General features: G+C 42.1%; 1 protein-coding gene across 1 annotated transcript in view; it reads right to left on the bottom strand.

Moving 5' to 3' along the window:
- The window catches only part of SLC9A9 (solute carrier family 9 member A9), a 320,114-nt gene that overhangs the window by 285,162 nt on the left and 9,211 nt on the right, over positions 1-25,741 (bottom strand). Inside the window, exons 2-4 of the mRNA XM_077826749.1 lie at positions 22,736-22,938; positions 8,694-8,771; positions 7,913-7,989 (exon numbers count right to left, since the gene is read on the bottom strand). Of these exons, the coding sequence (XP_077682875.1) occupies positions 7,913-7,989; positions 8,694-8,771; positions 22,736-22,938 (358 nt within the window). The remainder of the gene's footprint in view (positions 1-7,912; positions 7,990-8,693; positions 8,772-22,735; positions 22,939-25,741) is intronic.

Genomic DNA, 25,741 nt, shown 5'->3' with positions numbered 1-25,741 from the left:
AAGCAGCTGAATAGTACTTATACAGTAAAAAAAGGAGCTGAATGCAAGGGAAAAGGGGGAAGACAAGTTAATGTCCAACTAATAAACTCAGGTTTCAGATATTTTTGTCACCAATTTGAAACCAATAAATCTTCTGAGTAATCTTCATACATTGCAAAAATGGCTGAGGGAATTAAGGTTAAAGGTGAGAGCAACAAGAAGGCAAACCTATATTTTTGTATTACAAAATGCTATGCTCTTAGCTCAAAACATAACAGAATTAAAGTACCATTATGGGCCAGGAAATGATGTTGACCTTGGAATAAATCCTTATAACATTGACCACATGTGCTGTTTATATTCCATGATTTGTCTTCAACACAGTCATTCGTACTCTGAGACAAATCCTGCTTTTACTCTTTTTTTTACTCTTTTACTCAATTTTACTCTTTACTTAGGCAGAACTCACTGCAGTCACGAAGGCAGGTCACACTTGAATTTGGCCTTCCAACAAATACTTTTGCTGTTTGAGTGGCATATTTCACACAGCTCTGGATTCCAGGAAAACGATATCTCCTTGCCAAGGCTAATAGACAAGCTGGAAAAATATGAGTAAGTGAATGAAAATGTACTGCATTCTGAATATATGAAATGTGTTATTGGTGTTGCAATCCAAGATAACCCAAGTGAAACCAAATCAAAAATCTCTGATAAAGCCAAGTTTAAGAAAATAATCAGAGTTCTCATGTGTTGACAACTTTGCCTCGGCCTGGACTGAGGATGCCGATCTGGAGAATGATGGTGTTTTTAAGAAAAAATAACCCAAGTCTTCCTGCTCCCCCTGCCACTCACTCTGGCCTTTCGCTCGAATAGGCACATAGCAAGGTATCAGAACTTCTACAATTAAGTTGGTCTCTCATCCAGCTTCAAGAAAATTGAAAATACCTACCACAGGCATTGATTCCGAAAGATGCTTCCCATCAGATTAGCAGAGCTATCTTAAAAATAAAGTCCCAGAGAACAGAACGCCAGCCAGGCAGCAGTTAGTGATAGGGACCTTTATTTAAAAGCAACTAACCCCACCAAAAATTCAATGAAACCAAAATACTGCCCTGGCCTCTGTGTGATTGTAGGGCCCCCCATGGAGCAGAAGCAGTGTGATTGAACTCATGATGGATGGGATCCTGCACACTCAGAATTTCTCCTGCATCCTCATGCAGAAGGGCTGGGGCTTGACCTCAGGAGGAACAGAGTCAGGGCCAGTGGATTTGCCACTGTGCAGACTCAGCTGCCATCTCTTGACATGGAGATGCAGTCGCAGTTTTGCTGAGGCTTCACAGCTTGGGGGGAGGATTTCTTCACCTTTCTACTGATCTCTCTGCAGTAAGCTTCACTACTCAGACTTACTCAGGTGCAAAGGGGAGGAATTGGCCAGAGGGGGAAGTTTTGTAGTTTCATATATGGTGTGTCTGTGAGTGACAAGCATGGCCTGGCATACTTTAGCACAGTATTTGGTTTAAAGCAATGATGCCCGAGCAATACTCACGGCTCACACTAAGAGCTCGTGGTTCACTGTCTCCCACTCCCACAACTGGGGGCACCGGATTATGGCTTTCCCATCCAAGTGCCACGCTGTTCCTCTGTCCAGCTCCAGAAGACTCACCCTGTCTTGCAAAAGCAGTGATTTACAACAGAGATGGCAAGTACCATCATAGCTACTCCTGTCAGGTCACTCTTGGCAGCTCACCAAAGGCTTCTGTGATATAGATGTGGTTTCCCACTTCTTTACTTCAGATCTGCACCAACTGTCTTGCTTTTTTAAGGTGACTGATTGTAACAAGCTGCACAGGCTAACAACCATAACACCTATCAGGGCAGGCATTGGGTTGTTTACAGTGAGCTGCTCTATAAGTCAGTAGGACAGAGAGCATGGCGCAAATTCATAGTCGTAGAGTTTAAGGCCAGAAGATATCTTCATATCATCTAGTCTGACCTCCTGTGTATCTTAGGGCACTAAATACCACCCAGCCACCCTATAGTAAGCCCAACCACCCGAATTAGAGGGGGAGGCTGCAGCAAAGATATACAGACATAGATACTTGCCTGTGTGCTCACGCACACACACACACACTTTAAATACATGGCTAATATTCTGCAATAAGGAACTACTTTATTTTCAGTCTTTTTGCTGTCTACTTCCTGGCCTTTATTACAACGACTAATTCTCCCCTACCCCCATCTCTTCTCTCTGGAGTGAAGCTCTTCCTTTTGGAGTTTACTGTCTCTCTTCTTTCTACCAAGTTTTTAATTCTCTTTCCTTTCCTCTTTCTTTTTCATTTCTTTCTCTGAGTGGGTGCACAGTGCAGACATACCGACTGTCCATATGGATTATAAACCTCAGATGCTGCTCCCATTTTTGAGCCAGCCTGGGCAGAGTTACAGTTTCAGATAGAAACCATGATTTCAAAGAGTTTCATTTCTATCCAGGTAGGTAATTAGAGGGCCACCTGCCATCACTGTATTGTTGGGGCACCTCTCAGAGTGTAGTGGAGTCAAATCCCAAATGCGAAGCAAGACTCAAGAAGTGGATCTTCACACTTGACAATGCTGGGGAAAGGGTTTACAAGCACTTAGATTACTGCATTTCAGCAGGGCTCTGGCCTACGGGCTTTTTCAGCATTAAAAATGACAACAATAAATCTCTTTTGTATTAAAAAATAGTCCCTCAGTCTAGAGACTCACATTCAGTTATTTATTTCAAAGTTTAGAGGACTTATATTGCTTTCTCATAAACCTATACAACGTCAGTCTGACTGTGGAAAAGGATGCAAGGCTCACTGGATTGGCTGGCAAAGCATCCTGAAATACCAAGACACAGAATATTCTCCTTAGGACATGCTGCCTGGGAAATCACAGGAAAAAACATTAAAAGTGGCACTTACTTTAACTGTTGTCTTAAAAATTGAAAAATAGAAACTACCCCCATCTGATAGAGTCTTTGAGAAGACAACTCCAAATACACGCCCCCCAAGGTTAGCTGTGATTATATTGTTTCATGAAACTTGGGAAGAATTTGTATCTTTACAACTCTGTATCAAGGGCCCATGTCCTTCTCATTAAAAGGGGGTTCTCTGGAAGCGAGCCCTATGTATCCTAGAACTTCCTATGCACTTCATTTCCTGCTGGAGCAAGACCAACAGAAGAGTGGAATAGCCAAGGCGTGGGGTGCATTTCTCATGGAAAACCAACAACCTAAGAAAAAACAGGGCTCTTTCCCATGAATCTTGCCCATATGCACTCCTTAGGCCTGCTGTGTGACTAATAGCACGGCTATCTCTATTTCTATGCTTCCATTGTTTAGCTTCCTAACAAACCCCACTTCTCATTGCCATACCCCTTCCCTGGTGTTAAAGACACAGGTGTGAACTTATAAATCATGCTGCCAAAAGGACAACATGCCAGAGCAGTTGTTCCCTCAGCTCTTCCACCCAGCCAGCTGCACACTGCTCCGGTGGCATGCTACTGTCCCTGTGGGGATACAGATGTAGTGGTGGAGAAGCAGGATTCTTTCCTCTTTGTATGGAAGCCTTGAGACGCTCATCGGTTTTCAAAGAGTTTTGCTTCTATCCATCTGGGTAATTAAATGGCCTCCATCACTGAATTATCCAGGTATCTCTTGGAGAAACCCCCAGGCTTCAGGTTGCCAGCAGTTTTGCTCATCAGATCACCATGTGAAGGGGGGAATCATATACCCCTACCTAGGTTTTGTACACTGCTATACTACACCACACAGAATATTAACAAACATTAAGATAGAACATGGTCTTCGATTAGAGGAACTTAAAGCTGTGACACAAGCATCTAGTAAGTATTGCTATTCCCTTTTTACAAAAGGGGAAAATGAAGCACAAGTTGGTTAAATGACTTGCCCAGTATCACATGGGAAATCAATTGCAGAGCTGAGAAGAGAAGCCAGAACACCTAGACACTCAGTTCTTTGCTGTAATCACTCGAATGTACTGTCCTTTCTACTATAATCATGTTCACTTGATACTGTACATGTAATGACAACATACATTGAAGCCACATGTGCAGATCAGCACAGATCTAAGAACGCTGATGTCTAGAAACAGAAGGATATGGGGAACATGACATGATTTCTTTCTGACACACCATTGTGCTTGGCCAACTTATGAAATTACAAACAAAACTGGCTGAGAATGGCCAGGGAGCATCTTGAACACCCTTGGGAGTATTTTTTTTTTTTTTTGCCTTTACAGTGCTTGGAAGGGTATTCTAAAACCTTGAAAAACTAATCAAGTTCATCTTCTACTAGAAAGATCCATTTCATTGAGTTTTCAAAGTTGTATTAAGTTATTAAGCTGCATTAAAAGATCATAAAAATGCACATAATTATTCCCACCCCCACAGTTATCTATTGCTTCTCTTAAAATCAGCCAGAGTCCAGTCACTGAGCCAGCTGTAACAGCCTATAATTTCCACAGTGTAATAGAATAAACTTGGTAAGCGTTACCTCTAAGGTAGAGTAAAAAAGACGCATTGTTATGTGCTTTTATCACTGCATGACCCAGGTAGACTTATGAAGTCTAGGGGTGGTGAGTGGTTGCATTAGAAACCAGGATAAAATATTATGAAAAGTTACATATACATATAACTTCCCCTGACTTTGCCAGCACCAGCCCCCAGTCAAACTTTGGAAAATTCTATGGCAGGAACAAGCAGGTCTGGCACTCTGTTGCGTGCACCCCCCACCCCTCTTCTATCAACCTCTCCTTACCCACATCATTGCCTCTAAAGAGACAGGAGTGATAACATCAGGAAATCAGGTCAGGCCATAGAGATCTGCACACAGGCACACTGTACTTGGAACTCTCTTTTCTGTGTGAAAGAAATGGGCATCTTCTCTACCCTCCAGGCCCACAGGAAGCCTCTGATCTGCAGGGAAGGATTTTGACAGGGTAGAGGGACAGACTGGATGGGATGGATGTAGAGCTGAGAGGGCATGCACATCATCCCTCTGCAGAATTAGGCAAATGAATTAACTTTCTGTGTAGCCTCTCTTGGGTGCTCCTGGGGCAGCTGCAGCCTGGGGGAGGTAGGAGCAGTTCCTTCTACCGTGGTTCCAATGGAGCTGTGGTTTCAGTGATCTAGGGGGCCTTGCCACGGGTCAAACATTGTGCAGAGGCACAGGGATTCTGTGCAGCTGTGCCTTACCTCCTGTGGATCCCGGGGGTCTGTGACCTTTTCCATGAGGGGGTGGCAAAGCCTGACCCTACTACGGGATAACCAGGGGGAATCTCAGCAAGGAGTTAGTCATGTAGACCCCCTCCCACAAGGGATAATCTGGATAATAATAATAAAAATAATAGCCTTTGTTGGCAAAGACACAGACAATGTCAGCTCTGAATATTTTCTCTTGATACATTACCATTGCCTCTGTGTTTTGCAGACAAAGACAAGCAATTAAAACCAAGTGCTCAAGAGAAGAGGCAAGAAGGTGTCACAAGACCAGGCAGTCAGGCCCATTGGCCTTGCAATGGGATTATTAATGTGGTTGCATGGCAATCTCTTGTCACATCAGGAAATTGCTTGGTCATCACTCTGGTCCAAAAAATGCATGCTCTGGGACTCGACCCCTGCTCACCCAATACTCCACCCCCATTTCACACCCTTACTGTGGAATTATATAGAGCAGGGGCCAAATTCACATCCAGTGGTGTACACAGGCACAGCTCTACTGAATCCAGCTGGGGCAGCTGAGCAGAGCTGGTACAGCAGGAGAGGATAGATAGAGCTGGCAGCACCTGTATGAGGATGTCAGTCTAGTTAGAGAAAGCGGTGTTGGGTAAGGAGAGCTAGAGTGACAAGTTGATGTGGGGGATGAGTGGGAGTTGAGAAGGCATTCAGAAGGAGAGGTATCCAGGCCCAGAGAGGCTGGCAGAACTGCTGGACCCTTCAACAAGACTCTGGGTGGGAGGAATGAGGAGACTGTCGCAGGGAGGGAGGGGGCTAACCACAACTTGACATAGTCATTTTCTAAATATTCATCAAATAATTGATATAAAAAAATAAAACACAGCATTATCTGGCAAAAAATTGTGAATATTATTTGGTGAATATTATTCAACCAGCTGCAGTAGTAACAAGGTGGAGGAAACCCTGAAAGTGGAAATAATTCAGATAAGCATCTAAATGGAAGTCCAGACGTTTGGCGATTTATCCGTTAGTCCTGGTGCCACATAAATGACATTTTCACATATAAGACTCAAAAGTTCTTATCCCTAGCATGCTGTTTTAACAAGCTTCCTCACTTAAGTTCTTCAGGTTCCAGATATACAGCTGCTGTTACTTGCATACACTGTAGCACTGATCTTAAAAATTATTCAAGCTTTTGTGTATATATATTACATGCACCCACATGGGGAACTACCCATTAATGTAGATCCTTTGGGCCAGATTCTTAGCTGGTATAAACTGGCATAGCTCCATTGAAGCCAATTTATACCAGTAAGCATTTGGCTAACTGTTTACACGGTAAGAAACTGCCCGGTGTGCTTGTGTATCTCTGCCCTCTACCAGAGGGAATCAGAACCTCTCAATTGTGACAGGAGATGCACAGCTAATGGCTAACCCAGACTCTTCTTCAGCTCATGTGGCAGGGACCTGTGCTTTTGGAGCAGGATGGTTACATTTCTCTCCACTGTCAGTGAAATTCTGAGTGACCATAGAATGCAGTATAATAAAAACCAAAAAATCCTACATGATGATGGGTTTGTTATAATACATGCAAGTTGTGTCTGCTGTTGGCTACTTCAAATCTTACTAAGATGAAAAGAAAGTTAACTCTGATGTCAAGATACCCATTTTTGTCTTGCTTCCATTGAAAGAATAGTTTTAACAAGTATTAAACTTTGAATTACAGACTAATCCATCAGGCACTGATGTTTTCATAATACTGAATTGACATTAAATGTGAAAGTTCTGTCTTTTATGATGATGTTGAAAAGGAACATATATTTTGACTCCACCCATCTAAATTTACTTAAGATCTGTTATAAAAAAGCAAGAAGAGTTAATTGCTTTCATAATTTGAAAGCACTCTGCCTAGGTTCAGAAGTCTGATTACTTCTAAATTAAAGCACATGCATAAAATTGAAGCACTACCATAAATCCTTGCGCACCATGCTGAACAACTTAAATGGCTCATTTCAGAGTTACACAGACCAGGATCTCAGGTAACCTACAAGATTCAATGAGCTGCTAACCTGAAAGTTGAACCATCAGTAAATTCCCAAACTTGTAACCTGTAAAATAAGCTCCCCTCCTTCAACTCCACACAATCCCAGACAGATGGCTAATGAAGTCTTAGGTCCCAACCCTGAAATGAGCTCTGCATGGGAAGACCCCTGTAAGGAGCTCCATTAGCTTCAGCAGGGCTCTGTACAGGTGCAGAGCTCATTGCAGAAACCTTGGTTCAGAAACAGTTCAAGAACCTTAAAATTCCTCCTGTCTTTCTGGAGATTTCTTGTCCTTAAAGGGAATGCCATTAAAGAACAGTGTGTTCCTCCAAGAAGAATGCTCCCTTCTTGCAGGACAGATAAAATGTTAATGCTACATGACTATAAAAGGCAGCATGTGCCTATATAATGATCACAAATTGGGGCCCAAGTGTGCAAGATACTGAGGGTCTCATGGAAAAGGTTGGGCCTATACCATGACTGCATCTTGAATTTTCCATCTCAACCTCACCTAAAGATAGAACTTCATTGTTTAAGAAAGTCATGAATAGATAGTGTAGGAAAATGCCTTCATGTTAGCCTAACACCAGTGAAGTAAATCATGTGCCCTTTTATGAGGAAAATCGACTAATATTAAACTTGAACAAGAATAATAGGATGTGAATTTCACTTACCCTATAACAATGCAAGAGATGGCAGTTCCCAAAAAGGCATATGTTAAAATTGATCCTAAATTACGAAAAAAATGTCTCTGGGGAAACAAAGTATGAAAAATACAATGTCAAATTTAGCAGAGTTCATCTTAGAAACCTAAATTCAAGTTCAAACACCAAGTTTAGGAGTCCCATTCAAGCCATTCTGGCTGTTGCTATAGTAGTTCTTCAGGATTGGAAAAAACAAAACAAAACATAGGCTTCAAATACGCTTTTGAAAATATGATCTAAGACCCCCACATGTTCTGTCAGCGTGTCTATATGTCACTAATCTTCCGTTTTTGCATATTAAGCAGGAATTGCATATTCATGCATAAAACAGTTAGTGGTCATAATGAAAGCTCAGGTTCTTAATGACCTTTGTAAATATTACAGTGAATCCCCTCCCTTACACAGGTGTAGGTCCCAATTCTGCACGGGAAGAGGGCTGCTGCACACGTGTGGAGCCTCACTGACTTCAAAGGGACCTTGCATGGGCACAGCAATCCACCCACATATTGAAGTGCAAGATCAGAGCCTTACACAAGCATAACAGAGAGCAGAATCAGGCCCATGGGTTTGAAGTCTTAAATAGTTATTTTCCATTCTCTTCTCTGATATCAATTGGCCTAAATAATTACCAAGCAAAAGAATTTCAGACAGACAATTACTTAGATTCTTCTCCCCACCAATGTAACAATGGCACTACAAAGTAGCCATCAGACCAGCCCACGTTCTGTAATTTAAGAGAGAAATCACTTACCTTCTTTAAACTATATCCAGCATGAAATATAATGGGTGGCAGTAAAACATTGAAGAAGATCGAAGGATCAAAAGTCATCTGCCAGAAAAGACAAAGATATTGAGTAAGGAAAAAGTAAAGCAGCCATTCAGCTTGGTATGGAAGGTTTCAAGTGAGAGACAGGCCATTTTAAAATCAGGATTAATCACGGTGTCAGCCTTAATAAGTTACTCTCGAAAGCGTGGAAACTGGACAAATTACTCAGAGTTATTAGCTGAATAAATACGAATTTAGAGTTCCCTGTGCATGTGTATATAGTACAATATTTAGATATTTTTGTAAAAAAATATTAAACATAAGAAACAGGTAGTGCTTGGTCAATACAGAACACAGGCAAATTACATTTCACGTGTTAAGGAGAGTAATGAACTAGATGGCCTAGTAGGTTTGGTGGTGGACTGGGGACTCGGGAGTCCTGTCTTTGACTCCTGGCTCAGGCACAGATTTCCTCTATGATTTTTGGCAAGTCACCCCAGGCCTCAGTTTCCCACCTGTAAAATGGGATAATACCGTCCTACTCCATAGACATTTTATGAAGATAATGATTCTGAGGTGCTCTGACACTGGGATGATGGCCATACAAGTTGCTACATAGCTAGAAACTGCACACAAAACAAAATTAAAAGGAAAAATAAATCCTTCTTGTGCTTCCTTGTTCCAAATAAAGGAAATCTTCCATCTTGTGGGAGGATATTCTCCATCTTTGCTTATGCTTATTTACTTTTTATTTTGCTTTACCAACTTTAATAATAAAAACCCCCATAATAATGGCAATACTGGGTCAGAACAATGGTTCATCTATCCCAGTAGACTGTCTCCCAACAGTGGACAGTGCCGGATGCTTCAGAGGGAAAGAACAGAACAGGGCACTTATCAAGTGAGCCATCCTGTTGTCCCATCTCAGCTTCTGGCAGTCAGAAGCGTAGGGGCACCCAGAGCATGGGGTTGCATCCCTGATCATCTTGGCTGATAGCCATTGATGGACCTATCCTCCATGAACTTATCGAATTCTTTTTTGAACCCTGTTATAGTCTTGTCCTTCACAACATCCTCTGGATCACTGTTATCCACATATTTGCTGACGCCTTCAAAGAATTCTAATAGAGTGGTAAGGCATGATTTCCTTTTGCAAAAGCCATGTGGACACTTCCCTAACATATCATGCTTATCTATGTGTCTGATAATTCTGTTCTTTACTATAGTTTCAACCCGTTTGCCAAGTATTGAAGTTAGGCTCACTGGCCAGGATCACCTCTGGAGACATTTTTTAAAATCGTCATCATATTAGCTATCCACCAGTTATCTCGTACAACCAATGCTTAATTTGTAATGAAAGAGGTGCTGGGGCTCAAGCAATTATTTTTTTTTACTTTAATAACTGATGCGGCAAGCTTAGGGGTGCCGGAGCTATGAACTGCCAACCCTAGAGGTGCTAGAGCTGAGCCCTGGCAAGCCCTGGCACAAATTAAGCACTGCATAAAGCAGCAGATTTAAGCGATAGGTTACATACCACAGTTTGTAGTTCTGCAATTTCATATTTGAGTTCCTTCAGAACTCTTGGGTGTATACCATCTGGTCCTGGTGACTTACTGTTATTACTGTTTAATTTGTTCTAAAACCTCCTCAATTGACACCTCATTCTGGGACAGTTCCTCAGATTATCACCTAAAAAGAAATGCTCCGGTGTGAGAATCTCCCTCACATCCCCTGCAGTGAGGACTGATGTAAAGAATTCATTTAGCTTCTCTGCAACTGGCTGGTCTTCTCTAAGCACTCCTTTAGCACCTTGATTGTCCAATCGCCCTACTGATCCTTTGGCAAGCTTCTTGCTTCTGATGTACTTAAATTTTTTGCTGTTAGTTTTTGTGCCTTTTGCTAGTTGCTCTTCAAATTCTTTTTTGGCCTGGCTAGTTATACTTTTACTTATACTAGACATGCCAGAGTTTATGTTCCTTTTTATTTTCCTCAATAGGATTTGACTTTCAATTTGCAAAGAAAATTTTTGTCTTGAACCTGTCTCTATTCCTCTGTTTAGCCATTGTAGAATTTCTTGGCCCTCTTACTGGTGGTGTGTGTTTTTTATTTAATTTATTTATTTATTTAGGGAATATTGTTTGAGTCTCTATTATGGGGTTTTTAAAATGTTGCACTCTTGTGACTGTTCCTTTTAATTTCCATTTAACTACCTTCCTCAATTGTCTGTAGTTCCCCCTTTCCAAGTTAAATGATACTGTGATGGGTTTCTTTGGTCTCCCACCCACCCGGTTAAGAATGTTAAAATTAATTACAATATGGTAGCTATTACTAAGCGGCTCAGCTATATTAATCTCTTAGGTGCAGCATTTAGGACTAAATCAAGAATTGCCTCTCCCCTAATGGATTCCAGGACTAGCTTCTCCAAGAAGCAGCCATTAGAAATGTCAGCCATCTAGAAATTTTATCTCTGCATCCCATCCTGAGGTGACATGTTTCCGGTCAATAGGGGGATAGTTGAAATCCCACATTATTAGTGAGTTTTCTGTTTTTGTAGCCTCTCTGATCTCCCTGTGCATTTCACAATCACTGTCAGGTGGCTGGTAGCGTATTCTTATTGCTATTCTCTTATTATTCAAGCATGGAATTTCTATCCATTCTATGGTACAGTGTGAGTGATTTAAGATTTTTTCTATATTTGACTCTATGCTTTCTTGCACATATAGTGCCCTCCCCCACCAGCATGACCTAGTCTGTCATTCCAATGTATTTTTTACCCTGGTGTTAATCATGTCCTGTTTTCAACATTTCACCAAGTTTTTGTGATGCCGATGATACTCTAATTTACCCCCTGTAGTAAAAAGTTTTCAGCTCAGTCACTGGAGCAGCTGTTTAGCACATTCGTTTTTAAAATTTTTCCCAACCCCTATAACTGTTTGGGACAGAGTCTGTGTACCTGTCTAATATTAATTTTTCTAGATTCCACAGAAAAATATTTGAGCGGGAGAATCTTTTTTCTGACTGCACGTATTGCAGACTCAATTTGGGTTCAAAGGGTCAAGCTGGGTTCTCTCAGTCTCACATCATCCAGAGGGGTAAAGGTCCTGCAGGCAAATTAGTGCCTCTGCATTGTCCCGCAGTTTGAACTATAGGGGAATGAACAGCACTGTGCACCAAAGTGTTGAGCTGTAACTCCCCCAGGTGGGCACTGAAAGCAGGAACTAAAAGGTTCCTAGTTTATCTTAAGGTAATCATGTTTGAAGAGAACTAATTAAGGTGAAGTTGGAACCTTCTACTTGCCAGTAAAATGTAATTTTGCCAAGATGTGAATTTGCCCTTTCAGCAAGAGATCTGCTTGGTAGAAATATGCTGAAATTGCATGTGTACTAGGAAGCCTTTCCTTTAAACTTCAGATGTTTCTTTTAGAAGAATATATTCAATTAGAGGGCTTTTAATGTGCTTAATTATTAACAGTTCAACTAATTTACCAGTAACATCCTGTAGCTCTTCATTATCATTTCTGTTCCCATCTGTCCTGATAGTGCAGGAAAAACTGCCATGGCAATGAAACTGAAATATCCTCTCAGTGGCACCCATCTATCCCTATGAGACAACAGCTTATTTATCCTCTGCACTGCTGGAGATGCAACACATCATTGTGTGTGGAAATCTGAGAGAAACTAACTCCATCATGGTCGCTGGTATGCCACATTGTGAGGAAAAAGTGGTCTGTCTTGGAAGCAGCAGGGGGTTACATTATATTCTCCATGTGCAATGGATGAGACTCATCTATTCTGCACAGAGCCAGAGTAACTGGGCTTTGTATGGGGCAATGAGCAGTCCACTATTCACTCCTCAAACCAGGGCTGTACAATCCAGCCCTCCCTGCCCTCTAAGCTGGGATAGCAGCAGCTGTCACTCCATATACCCTTATGCAAGCTGTTAGGCCCCTGGATCTGTGTAACCCTGGACTGTCAAACCCACTCAAGTCTCTGCTTAGCACCAGTCTGTTTGGGTCCCACCTGGAGCTTCCTCACAGAGATGGGGTGGAGGGTTACCCATGTGTTAAGCAGGAAGTCAGAATAGCTCCTGGTGGTCTCTTCTGGCCTTAAATTGCAATACAAATACATGTCCACCAGCCCTACTCAAGGGATTAGGCAATGCTGAGGTTCTTGCGTGGGCCCTTTGCTTTGAGGTGAATTTCACCCTATAAGCATGTACAGGGAGTATAACTTATGGCACTCGGTGAAAGAATCAAATTAGAATACATATGAGAAAATAAGAATCTCTGCCCCAACTTTGAATGGAACCTCTTTGCAGGTTCATGAATAATTAGTTACTTTTCTTCAATTGTCACACAATCCTGTGCTCCTCAATTCTGCTTTAGGATGAGGAACAGAAGGACCAACATACCAGTGGAACAGCAGGTGGCCCAACAAGTACAGGAGGCACCAATAATCTTGTGAAGAAACCTGTTCCCGTGAAACTTCCAGTTCAATTTTTCAGAGCGCATAGTTTCAAGGAGTTCAAATGAATTTAGTATAAAGATGTGAACACTGGGGTCCAAATTCAATTTGGACCTCTTTTGAGGTTCATCCAGCCCCGTATGTAAGCTGTAATGAAAGATGTGCCTGGGCTCAAGTGATTTTTGTACTTTCATAACTGACATGGCAAGCCCAGAGGTGCCAGGGCTATGAACTGCCAAGAGGTGCCAGGGCTCAGCATTTGTATTTAAAATAGCTTATCTACTTTAAAAATGTTCTTGTTGTTAATTTTACTCCATTGTGACCATTTCTGGAGCTAGTTTTGCCAGATGTCAAGGCATAATCTTCAGGTGTGATTCTCTGCTCAGATATGCAGGCATGCCTCACTGCATAGCTTGAAAAATCCCTAGCTGCATTTGTGTGCAAGTGAGCCCAGTGATCAAACGCACCATATCTAGGATTAGAGTCAAATCCTGATCATTGCTGGAAGGTTCTTTGCTTTTTTCAGAGGTTTATTCATTGCGAAAATTCCACCCCTGAGCAACAAATTGCACCGACACAAGTGTTTGTGTGCACAGTGCTATGTTAGCGGGAGAGCGTCTCTCGCCAACATAGCTTATGCCGCTCGTGGAGGTGGATTTTTATGTTGAGGGGAGAGCTCTCTCCCATCAGCATCTTTCATCAGACCTGCCGCAACGGCACAGCTGCACTTGTACAGCTACGCCGCTGCAGTGCTGTCTATATAGACATACCTTTAATCACAAAGTTATACCTATGAAAAAATGGGTGTGGCTCTAGTCCTGCAAGGTGCTTGGCACCATTCACTGCACTGACTTAAGGAGTAGATGTGATTACTCATTCTGTGCAGAAGATGCTCAGTCCTATAGCATTTGATAAGGATGAAACCATTTGGGTTCTATAGAAATTACTCTCAAAACCTACAAAATATAATGGTTAGTCAAGTCCTTTCTATTGATCTTATGAGTCATCCTACAGAATTCTGTAGCAGGGACATACTTTTCCATTAAAACAGTTCCAAAGACCAATGGAAGAGTCATATTTTATTAAATTGTTGAGAACTTTGTTATAAAGGAATCTGCACCACAAGACCTTTTCAGTTTAAAATTTTAGGATCCAGTCCTCAGAAGTGTCTAGTAACTCCTACAAAGTGCTGAGGCCCAGATACACAAATGGACTTCAGTGCCTAAAGCCCAGTTTTAGGCACCACTGCAATCCACAAAACTCCTGCTCAGCTGCCACCTAACCTTTTAAGGGCCTGAATTTGCTAAATGTCTAAATTTTCTCTAAGAGTTCCCTAGGCACCTACGTTTCTGCCTCTGGACATGCTCACTGCTGCCCCAGGCAGGTGCCCATTGGCCTATCTCATGCATAAGCCCCAGTGCGAGCCTCAAACCAGGTGAAGATAGGTGTTGCCCCATCAGTCTTGCCTGTGGGGCCTGATCTAAGGTGTGCTCAGACCACACCTACCTCCACCCAAAACAGCCAGGGAAGGAAAGAGGAACCTTTAGCCCAGTGGTTAGAGTATTCAATCAGGATGTGGTTCAATTCCCTCCTGCGCATCATGAGAAGAAGGAATTTGAACAGGGGTTTCCCATCTCTGAGGTAAGTGCCGTAACAGGACTATGGGACCTTCTGATGTGAGTATCTCTCTCCTGTTGAAGCTGTTCTACAGTATATAAATAATTAAATATGCACTGGGTGAGTGGGAAAGTGACTAATCCAGCGGTCAGGGCACTCATCTAATAGGTGGGAAACCTCTGTTCAAATCCCTTTTTCACATCAGGCAGAGGGCAGCAATTGATATGGGGTCTTCAGCACCCTTGGTGAATTCCCTAACCACGGAGCTAAAGTTATAAGAAAGGCCTCCTCTCCACCTCTGTCACACAAGACATGGCTTAGGCACCTGACACCAGGAGAATGTTCCCAGCTATGGAGCTCAAGTAGAAATAGATACTTCCTTCCCACCTGGATTTAGGCACCTAACTCCATGAGGTGGCTGGAACTTAAGATACGCCCCCCTCTCCCCTCCTCTATCTCTGCTATTGGCTAGTTTAGATAGATCCCTGCTTAATGGGCTAGCTTTTGTGGCTCTCATACTCTGGGGTCTTTCCTCACCCTTCTTCCCCCCCCAACCCCCGAACACATTGTACAGGGAGCCTAGGGAATTAACTCAGCATTTGCGGATTCCACTGGGTGACAAGAAACTTAAAAGTTAAGCACTATAATGCCTAAGTCCTTTTGTGGATCTTGGCCTGAGTGACAGACTTAGGCCTTGTCTATACTACGGGGGGGGAGATCGATCTCAGTTACACAACTTCAGCTATGTGAATAACATAGCTGAAGTCGATGTACTTAGATCTATTTACCGCGGGATCCACACTAGGCTATGTCAATAAGAGACACTCTCCCGTTGACTCCCCTTGTGCTTCTCGTTCAGGTGGAGTACAGAAGTCGACAGGAGAGCCATCTGCGGTCAATTTAGACGGTCTTCACTGGACCTGCACATTGATCCCCAGTAAGTGTAGACAAGCCCTTGCTGTGTGTTGAGAGGGCTCACCACCTCGCAGAAGGCACAAAGCATCTCACAGGATTGGGCAACCCTATAACTAAATTTAAATGTCTATTTCAGATCACTCATTTATTAGCTGCAGCCTGGATTGTCAAAGGGACACTGCAGTAGGTCACACTCCAGGAGTAATTGTAAAGCTCTTTAATAAAGGCTCATTACATATTTAAAATATTATATCATACTTCTTTCAGGAAAAGGAGTAATTATGCTGGGTTCTGCATTCCAGCAGATGAATGGGTATTTATGTGTTTAATTCCAATTAACAAATTAAATTGCGCATAAAAATTCTTTGTTGAAAGGAAAGCAGATGCTGCTTGGAGAAGCATGTGTTCCCTTCTATGCTTTTCCTAAATTGTCTGTTTTTAAATGGGAAAGGTTTTGGATCTGTTATGCAATGTCTGTCAACTGCCAAAAGGATTGATTTGGCAGGTGTGGAGCGTTCATAGTGTTCTTCGTTCTTCACAGTTACCAGAGAGGACTAGAGTGTGATGCAGCAGGGTCTTAATAAATGGGGGAACTTCCTGGTTAGGGAGCTCATTAGTTGCTGCTTAAAGCATGGCTCTCTATATTTATACCCTCACCCGAAATGGTGTCAGAAGTGCGTGAATCCCTCTCTCTGAAGGAGGAGTAGAGGACAGAAAAGAGCCCTGACTGCCAGAGTAGTGAGTGAGCCGGGAAAGTGTTGAAGCTGCAGCAGGAAGGAATCGGAGCCCTGTCTCAGCACAGCAATGGAGCCCGTAGCACAAATAGAGAAAAGGAAGTGTTAGCAGTCAGTTGGACAGCTCAGGACATATCCATTTGGCTCGAATTTTAACAAAGAAACAGATCACAAGCCCTTAGTGGTATTACTGGGATCAAAGCTTTCCACCTGGGATTCAAAGATTTTTGCTATAGCTAATGTGATTTTTCTTTCAACACTGAACACATTCCAGAGAAAGCACTCATAGCTGCAAACATGCTATCTAGAGAGCCAATGGGGCAGCCACCAATGGAAGATGAAAACGCTTTAGAGAAAGATGTCAAAGTCTACACTTTGTTCTTACAGCAATTCCAGTACCTACCAGCTAACTTCAGCAAATTGGAGATAAATAACTAAAGGATGAGACTTGCCAGAAACAGACTCTACTCTACCAAGGAGAGTGGGGTCAAAGGAGTTAACTTCCAACTGACCTACCACCATACTGACAGGACCAAAATGACCTTTCACATGCCAGTTGGCCTGCTTCTGAAAGGACACACATTCTTATCCCTATGAACTTCAGAAAGATACTCTCCAAAATCCCAGAGGGACACCAAAGTAAAACCAAGTGTGGAGCATGAACACAGCAATCTGTGTGGTGGCCCCAGTCTGAATAGGCAAAGTCACACCTTAGTAGAGGCTGCGAGATACGTAACTCTATACAAAGCGACCTGACAGACCTTTGATAGGGGGTAGTCACAAGATTTTTTTCCCCATTATTATAGCTAATTAATTCTCCAGATATTTTGACTTAGCTAAACTTACACAGTGTTCCTCAGCACAGGTCATTCAGAACCTAAAGTCAATATCTACACCTCATGGAGTTGCTGTAGTCCACATATCTGATAATGGGCCTCAATTTACCTTTAAAACATTCCTACATTTTGCAAAGGACTTTGATTTTGAACATCGTAGGAGGAATCCACATTGCCCCCAGAGTAACAGGGAGGTGGAAAGAGCAGTGCAGACTTTAAAAAGACTTCTGCAAAAATCAGTGGCCCCCTATAAAGCATGCCTAGGCATATCGGTCAACACCACTTGCATCTCTACTATCTCCATCAGAACTTCTGATGGGAAGACAAATAAGGACATCTTTGTGGCAACAATACAGATTAAACTGGTCCGACCTGATGGAATTTCAAAAATGGGATGCTGAACTCAAAATTCAGCAACTAAAAGTTTCCATATTAAGCACAGAACAAAAGCATTACCTGAATGGACAGTGGTGGATTAGCCCCGGGCCAATGGGGTCCGTGCCATGGGTCCCAGCCAATTTGGGGGCCCCGGAAAAATGGGCACCCCACTCCCTGACCCCGCTCCTGCTGCCTGCCCAATGTTCCTGCCGGCGGGGGAGGGGGAGGGGCGGTGAGCAGGATCAGGGCATGGGGGCTTGCCCCGTTCCCTCCCGGCAGAAGCACCAGGAGGTCGGAGCAAGCCCCCGGTCCTCAACCCCTCCTGGCAGGAGCACTGGAGGCGCGAGCGAAGGGACGGCAGGTGGAAGGAGTGGGGAGGGGCCCCCACTTGCTCTGGCTCAGGGCCCCAGAACATCCTAATCTGCCTCTGTGACAGGAGATAAGGAACAAAGTTTGGATCAAGAGCTCCCAGACATTTGGAACTGTTCAGAACTTGGTAGAAACTCCCAGATCCTACCGAGTGGGGACTCCAAGAGGACTTCTCCAGAGGAATCAGATTAATCTTCAGTATTTCCCAACACATCAAAGAGAGGATCTGGGGCTTGCAAGTACTCTGTAAGGAATTAAGTCCCCTCCTCAGGGAACTCCATGCACAAACTCCTCAGAAGTGACAACAGTCTGGAAGACTGATCAGACCCCCTCAAAGACTTGATCATTAGAATAATGCCTAGGATTATTTAAATGCAATTGATAAGGGACATAGTAAAAATAGTTTTAAGAAATTTGAAGTATATTTTGTACTGTTGTATGTATATCATTTAAATTTTAACTTTTCATTATAAAGAAAGAAAGATGTGGAGTGATTATGGAGTTCCTGGTTTTCCACAGTCACCAGCAAGGAACAGGATGGATTGAAGCAGCCATCTTACTAAATGGGAGAACTTCCTGGTTAGGGAGTTCTCTAGTTGCTGCTTAAAGTATGGTCTCTGTGTTTATGTCTTTACCAGAGGCAGATTAAGGGTTTGTGTCCTGGGCGAAAGCAAGGGCCCCCCAACTTTCTGCCTGCAATTCCCCTGGCCACTCCCACCCCCAGGTGTTCCTGCCGGGAAGCAGGGATGCCTATTTGGGGGGCGGGGGGGAATTGGCCAGGGCCCCTGGGCACGGGCCCTGCAGCTAATCCATCACTGGTCTTCACACCATAGCACACAATCTGAAAAATGCCAGCACCTTGTGGGTTAACTCTGTGCATTGCACGTGGCCTCTTCAACAAAAAGCGTTAATTGGGAAAGTCGCAAATTTTAATAATTTTGAAAAAAAACCCTATTATAATGACCCCTCATCATTCCTGCAATTTGTGGAGTTGAGTTTTCTGAGAAACAGATTTACTGCATTTATTCATAATGAATAAAAACCTCAGTATTTTTTTGCAGGTAGTAGGCAAGACAACATTTTTCCCTATTCCATTTTAATGTATTGTCTTTTGCAAAAATTTTAAGGCATAAATATATATTAAGCCAGATCCTCAGCTGGTATAAATTGCTGTACGTTACTGACTTCAATGAAGCTACATCCCCTTTTTCTCATGAAATCTATCTAATCTGTATGAAAAACTACAACACTATGGATTTGAACTCAATATGACAGATATGTGTAGCTGGTAGGAAAAACAGATTTTGTGTAATAACCATGGGAATTTATGGATCTTGTCCACATCTCCTGCATCGAAATCCACTGAGCACAGAAGAGAAAGAGAGAACACTTCATTTTGTTTTGATTTTTTCTTGTGCTGCTCTGACTTATGCCAGCTGGCAGCAGTCCCTAAAGGACCGTACATCAGCTGAAAATTGGCAGAAGACAGTTCCATTCTAATTCCACTCTGAAGAAGACCCCAATACCCCTTCCCTCCATGACATATCCCCTAAAGCAGGGTGGGATGAATTGTTAACATGAGACATGTTATAAGCCAGCTTTACGCCAAGAGAGAGCTCCCACTTCCTGGTTTAGCCAGGTCCGAGTGCGGTGGAAAGAGGCCAGAACAGAGGAGGGAATCTAGCCCACTGCTTTGGCCGCCATATGGAACACATTTTGTTCTACGAGTGCCATTGCAAAAAACAAAAAGACATGTAATAAAAATGGAATATTGCCTAGAGTTCAAACAAAGTGCATTCCGCAGTGCAATCCATGTGTATGAAACAGATGTATTTTTACTGTGTGTTTTGCTTCTTCAACAAAAGACTGGGGAAGAAAAAAAAAATGTACATTTTCGTTATAAAATAAGACACTCATTAAAATGATTTCCCAAAAGTGATGTTAGAATGAGCATGAGTCTGAACAAAAATAAAAAATGGTCAGCCTTGCTATTGCCAGGATAGTGCCTGTATTCTCCATCAAGTTCAGGCCTGAAGAGATAGTGTTCTGCTTTTTTAACTTCATTTCAAGTAACTCCCAGTACAACAGAATCCTGTTTACAGCCTAGCACTGAGAGACAAAAGACATTATAATACTAAGCCTGTGTAATTTGTTGTTCTGTCTGGGGGCTCTCCTACATTAATACCTTTAAAAGTGACAGCATGTCATTAGCAGAATGGCTTGCTCCTTCTCTGTCCAGATAAAATGCCTTTTTTTTTAAATAAATGGCTACAATATACTGATGGATTATTTCTCTTTAAAGCAAACAGAGCAGATTGCAAAATTGTTTCCGTCTTCTTACCAACTGATAACTTGATTCGATAAACAGGAAGTGAGAACTCAGCAAAAAAAAAAAATTTTTTTTTTACTGTTCTGCTTACTTTGAGTTATTAAACTAATGTGAACTGGCTGGCAAATAATGGGATGTGGTAAATTTAGCTACGTTGACAACTTTATAGGAAATAAGATGGAGAAAGAACTTTTTACCACTAACTCTTCCAAACCAAGAGTCTCAAATGTCACATTAACATGGGAATTAAGTCAGTAAGTAAATCAGATTAAACATTTTTCCATAGGCAACAGAAATCCTAATTGCATATTTTTATTATTCAAAACAATGCTACGATGATATTTATAACTCATGGCACAGGCTAATCACTAGTGAAAAGGCTCAGGAACCTTATATGATGAAGTCAAAGGGGAATTTTGGTTTGCACAAAACAATCAAAAAATAGGCCAAAATGCAAGCATTTTTAAAATTATTATTTTTAAACAAAAGGCAGGACAGGCTCTTTGGGGCTTGTTTTCACCTCCTAAATTCTGCTGAATTTGTATTTGCATTTGCTGCATAGCGTCAAGTCGAGGTAGAGTGAATCCCCCAGGCGTAGTTTGCAGAAGTAGCATCTGCAGCATGTTCCACCTCCCTGTGTCCTGAACATAAGAACATGAGAATGGCCATCCTGGGTCAGACCAAAGGTCGATCCCTTCCAGTATCCAGTCTACCAACAGTGGCCAATACCAGGTGCCCCAGAGGGAGTGAACCTAACAGATAATGATCAGTGATCTCTCTCCTGCCATCCATCTCCATCCTCTGACACCATTCCTTACCCACTATGCTAACTCCACAGAACTGAGGCTTTAGAGAATCTTATTGGGGTGTCAGGCTGGGGAAAGAGGGGAGGCTGGTCCCCTGACAAGGCTGCAGTTATCAGTGTGCAATTTATGCTGCTCCATTCTCATAATAGCTGTTATTCAGCTCCAGAGTGAGTGATGAACATGCTGAAACCTAGGCTGCTCATTGCATCTGAGCACAGCTGGATGTCAGGCAAAAGGTGGCACTTCAAGCACTAGAGACACATGCCACTGTGATACTTAAGGAAAACTCTCCATGCTGCCAGATTGCTTCTAGTTTCTAGGTTGACTCTGACATGGTTGCAAGCTAAGGGGAAGAGCTGGTGCTAGCCCACTGCAGGACCTAAGGAGGAATATCTCCACCCCAACAGTAAAGCAGGCAAGTTGTTATACTAAAAAGCAAATATGGGGACCCCTTGAGTTGCTTGGCGCCCCAAGCAATTGTTTAGTCTGCTAATGTCTAGTGCCAATTCTTCTAAGGGGGACTGTTGTGGCTATGCATAGCCACCTGCCAAAGGCAATTATCTCGAGAGGCAATAGTCTTTCAGGAAAATGCCTGAAGACTCAGTAAAGTCTGAATAAGTCTGAGGTCCCAGTATTTTCCTGTACCCACCCAGGTTTGCTATCACAACCTTCAATCAGCCTAATTTTTCCTGAGGGAGGCATTAACCAAACATACACAGGTTCCAATTCAGGAAGGAATTCAAGTATGTGGAAAACTTTAAATTTGTGATTAATCCCCCTGACTTCTATGCATGGGGACCTATATTATTGACATAAAGACAACTCCTGAGTTTAAATAATTTCCATTATAACACATAGGTAAGTGAGTTACAAGGCAACCCACATGAGGGAACTTGGAAGTCATACAGGAATGGAGTGTAATCAGAAAAGTGAAGTTTAAGAAGTTTCTCATATGGTTAGAACCTTGGTATGCACATGTCCTATCTCTCATTACAACATGACAAATGTGCTGTTATGAAAAGTGCTTGTTGGGTTTTTGCATCATTCTCTTTCTTAGAGAGTTAGAAAAAAGGAAGTGTGGGGGGGAGGGAGCATAAAATTTAGATTTTAATATTAACATAACATTTGAAATGTTTGATTCCAAGTAGAGCTGCTTAAGTAATGAAAACACTGATTTGTAAGTAATTTCTTCAATGTCTGATGGGGGGAAAATGTTTTACGTCCATCACTCACTAATATGATTTGACCAGATCTTCTCAAGATAAAGTCAATATTTGTGGGGGCTGGAGTGGTCATACCAGAGAACTCAGGCAATTGTTTTGTTCACACACAGCCTCCTGACTGCAGCGGAGCTGTGAACTATAATTCTTTTCTGTTTCATAGCAATTGGACATCTAATTCACCTTATTTCCTTTTTCTGTCTGTCCTCCTTCCTGTTCCTCCCTTGTCATCCTAAAATCAGAATAAGTGTCCATATCACACTATAAATAGGGACAGATTCTCCTTTCACGCTGGCATAAGTTAATAAAGCAAGAACTCATTTTATAACACACAAGGATAATGGAAGACAATCCTTTTACCTTTTGAAGCATTGCATTGCCTTGGTGAGCATTAACGTTGTGTTGGTTGATTTCCCTTTTGTACTGATATTCATATATTTGGTTTGTTATATTAACAAGTAGAGTGGGTGGGCCAAACTTCAGCTTCTCACAAGTATAGACAGTTCCACTTTCAAAGTTGGTTGGTGTTGTTGCATATTGTATAATTAATCCCATTACGAGACCTGCAGATTAGAAACATAAGAGGTTAAAATACTGTGAGTGTCTGATACAGCATTGGTTGTAGACATGGAGAAGAAAAGTATGGTGGTGCCCCTTCACCAACAGTACCATCGAGGTGCACTCCAGGCAGTATTGTGTGGATGAATATGGAACACTGAAGACCGTGGCAATTTCTGGATGAGTACAGGGGTGGACATGAGGGTTTTACATGCACCTGGAACAGATCATACTTCTGTGATCCAGGTATTGAGGTCATTCTGATGTTTTTACTAACCATGTTACTCAGCTACTGCATGCCTAATAAGGTATGTGTGGTAAGTATGTATTTAAAGCGGGAGGATGCTTTTGTGGCTAGAACACTGTACTGGAAGTCAAGAGATAATGTTCTTTACTCAGCATCTCTGAAGACTTCCTGTGTTAAAGTTACGTTGGGCAAGTCGTTACTCACTCTGTCCCAGGACACATTCTGCATATTGTAAGGAGCTATGCAGTCACGGTGCTATATAAATAATAAACAATAAAAATGGAAAGAATGATGCTGTTGTGGTTAAGACACAGAGACTTGGATTTAGTTCCTGACTATATAGGCTATGTCTATACTGCAGCTGCAGCTTTATACTGCAGTTTGCATAGATATGCTGGTGCTATCTGTACTCTAGCTACCTTGCTAAAAATAGCAGTGAAGACACGGCAGCACAGGCTTCAATATGGGCTGCACAAGCAAGCCCATGCTTCGGGGAGTCAGGCGGACTTGTGCAGCCTGTGCTGCCATGTCTCACTACTATTTTTTAGTGAGCTAGCTAGATTAGACATGCCACCTGAGATTTAAACAAGCTGCAAATCACACCCCCAGCTGCAGCATAGCTATGCTGCTGACTTCCTGTGGGATTTTAGGCAAGTCACAAACAGTGTCCTCAAATGGAGAAAATAATACTTCCCAATTTGCCATGGGTGCTGTGAGGATTGTTGATAAATCAATGGGTTCATTTTATTTATTGAAAAGATGTCAGATAACTTCGCTCAATTGGTTTATTGAGCATAGAGAAATCAGCACAGACAGAAAAGGGTTAATACTTTATATGATCCTGGGAAGTAGTTGTTGCAGCAGTTTTCAGCATGTCTGTGTCAAAGTTTGTGCTTAATTCAGCTCATATTTAGGAAGTGTCTACACTTAAACTGCTACAGCAGTGCAGCTGTGCCACTGTAGTGCTTCAGTATACCCACTCACTACAGCAATGGGAGGGGCTCTTCCATCACTGTAGTTAATCTCCCCCCTCCCAAGAGGTGGTAGGTAGTTCAATGGCAGAATATTTCTGTCGACCCAGGGCTGTCTACACTGGGGGTTAGCTTGGCTTAACTACGTTGCACGCCTGAGTGCCATAACCGGTCAGCTTAACTTTCTAGTGTAGACCTGGCCTTATATGTCCCTTATTTATGACAGCAAAAAGACTAATGCCTCTCACTCCTTTTTCCTTATCTGTTTTTTGTCAGGTTATAAGACATCTGTGCCAACTACAAACAATATTATTCCAAATGTTAATAGATCATAAAGTACAAATAATATTAGGCCATGAAAACCTACCATAAGTGTTCCCAGCACACAGTTCCTACTAGATGAAGCTTATCCATCATGCTTTTGACCAATCAATGGCACATACATCTTGCTTTTGGCAAATAAACAGTACAAGGCACAAAACCCACAATTTAACTACTAATAAAACCTAAAAGTACACAATAAAACCTAATCTTGAGTATAAAATATTCAAAGATACACCTTTAGCAAAGTACAAAAGTATGCTGGCAATTTTTGGTTCTTAGCTTAGCATAAGCCTTCTGGTTCCTTCTATAATATTGACTAATAGTATAGTATAGTATAAATACTTGGGAAATGTTCAGATACAATGATGATGGAGGCCATTAAGTATCTAGATTTTTTTTAGAGCCCTTTGAAAAATATGAACGAAATTTATAGAAAGTAACCCAGAGGAGTCAGAAAATTTAGAGTTAATACTGAAGTTTCATTCAGTAACCAGATACTATGCTGATGAGAGTGGTATAAATGCCTAGACAGAGAGATGGAACAATCTTGTTGTTGGCCAGTTTTGCAGAGGTCTCTGAACAGTGGTTGCCTCTAGCATATTATATCAGATGTAATATTTTAGCTTCATGGAGTAAGGCAAAGATGGTGTAATAGCAAGAATGCTGACTATACTGTTAAGGAGGGATGTTTTCTTTAAATCCCTCAGGATTCACATCACCAGCTAAGAGTCCAAAGGTTGCTTCCTGAGGTCATATGAAATGTGCATAATAAATCAGATAATAAATCTAGCTATAGTAAGAGGTAGCATACAGACTTCCTGAAAATTCTTGGGGGAGGGAAGCAGGCACTAAATGTTCCAATGCAAAATATTAATACCATGATGGCCAACCCCAAGAGTTCAAAAGTCAGACCTCAGGAAGCCATGAGAATTAACTGGTTAAAAGAGTTTGGGGTTTTCAGTCTGACTTCAGATTATTTAACCTTTAGGGGGAACTGCTTATCTCACAAGGTATTATTATAGGTTGAAAATTCAACCTTAAACGCACTCAAAATGCACATGCAAAAATGTGGACCTTCCCATTCCATGCTTGGAAGGATGCCACTCACCCTCTCTCAGACCCTTGAATGGGAGTACTATCTTCCTTTCCTCCCCAGCTCTCTTTCCCTGTCTGAAACTCTCAGATCCTTCTCTCAATCTCAAGACTCTGTCTGCCATCAGTCTCAGCCCTTCTACTGCTCCCCTGCCTGTGCATTCTCCTTCCCTT

This window comes from Eretmochelys imbricata, chromosome 9 (genome assembly GCF_965152235.1).
Source record: "Eretmochelys imbricata isolate rEreImb1 chromosome 9, rEreImb1.hap1, whole genome shotgun sequence".
NCBI lineage: Eukaryota > Metazoa > Chordata > Testudines > Cheloniidae > Eretmochelys > Eretmochelys imbricata.
This window is presented reverse-complemented; position numbering and strand designations above follow the sequence as displayed.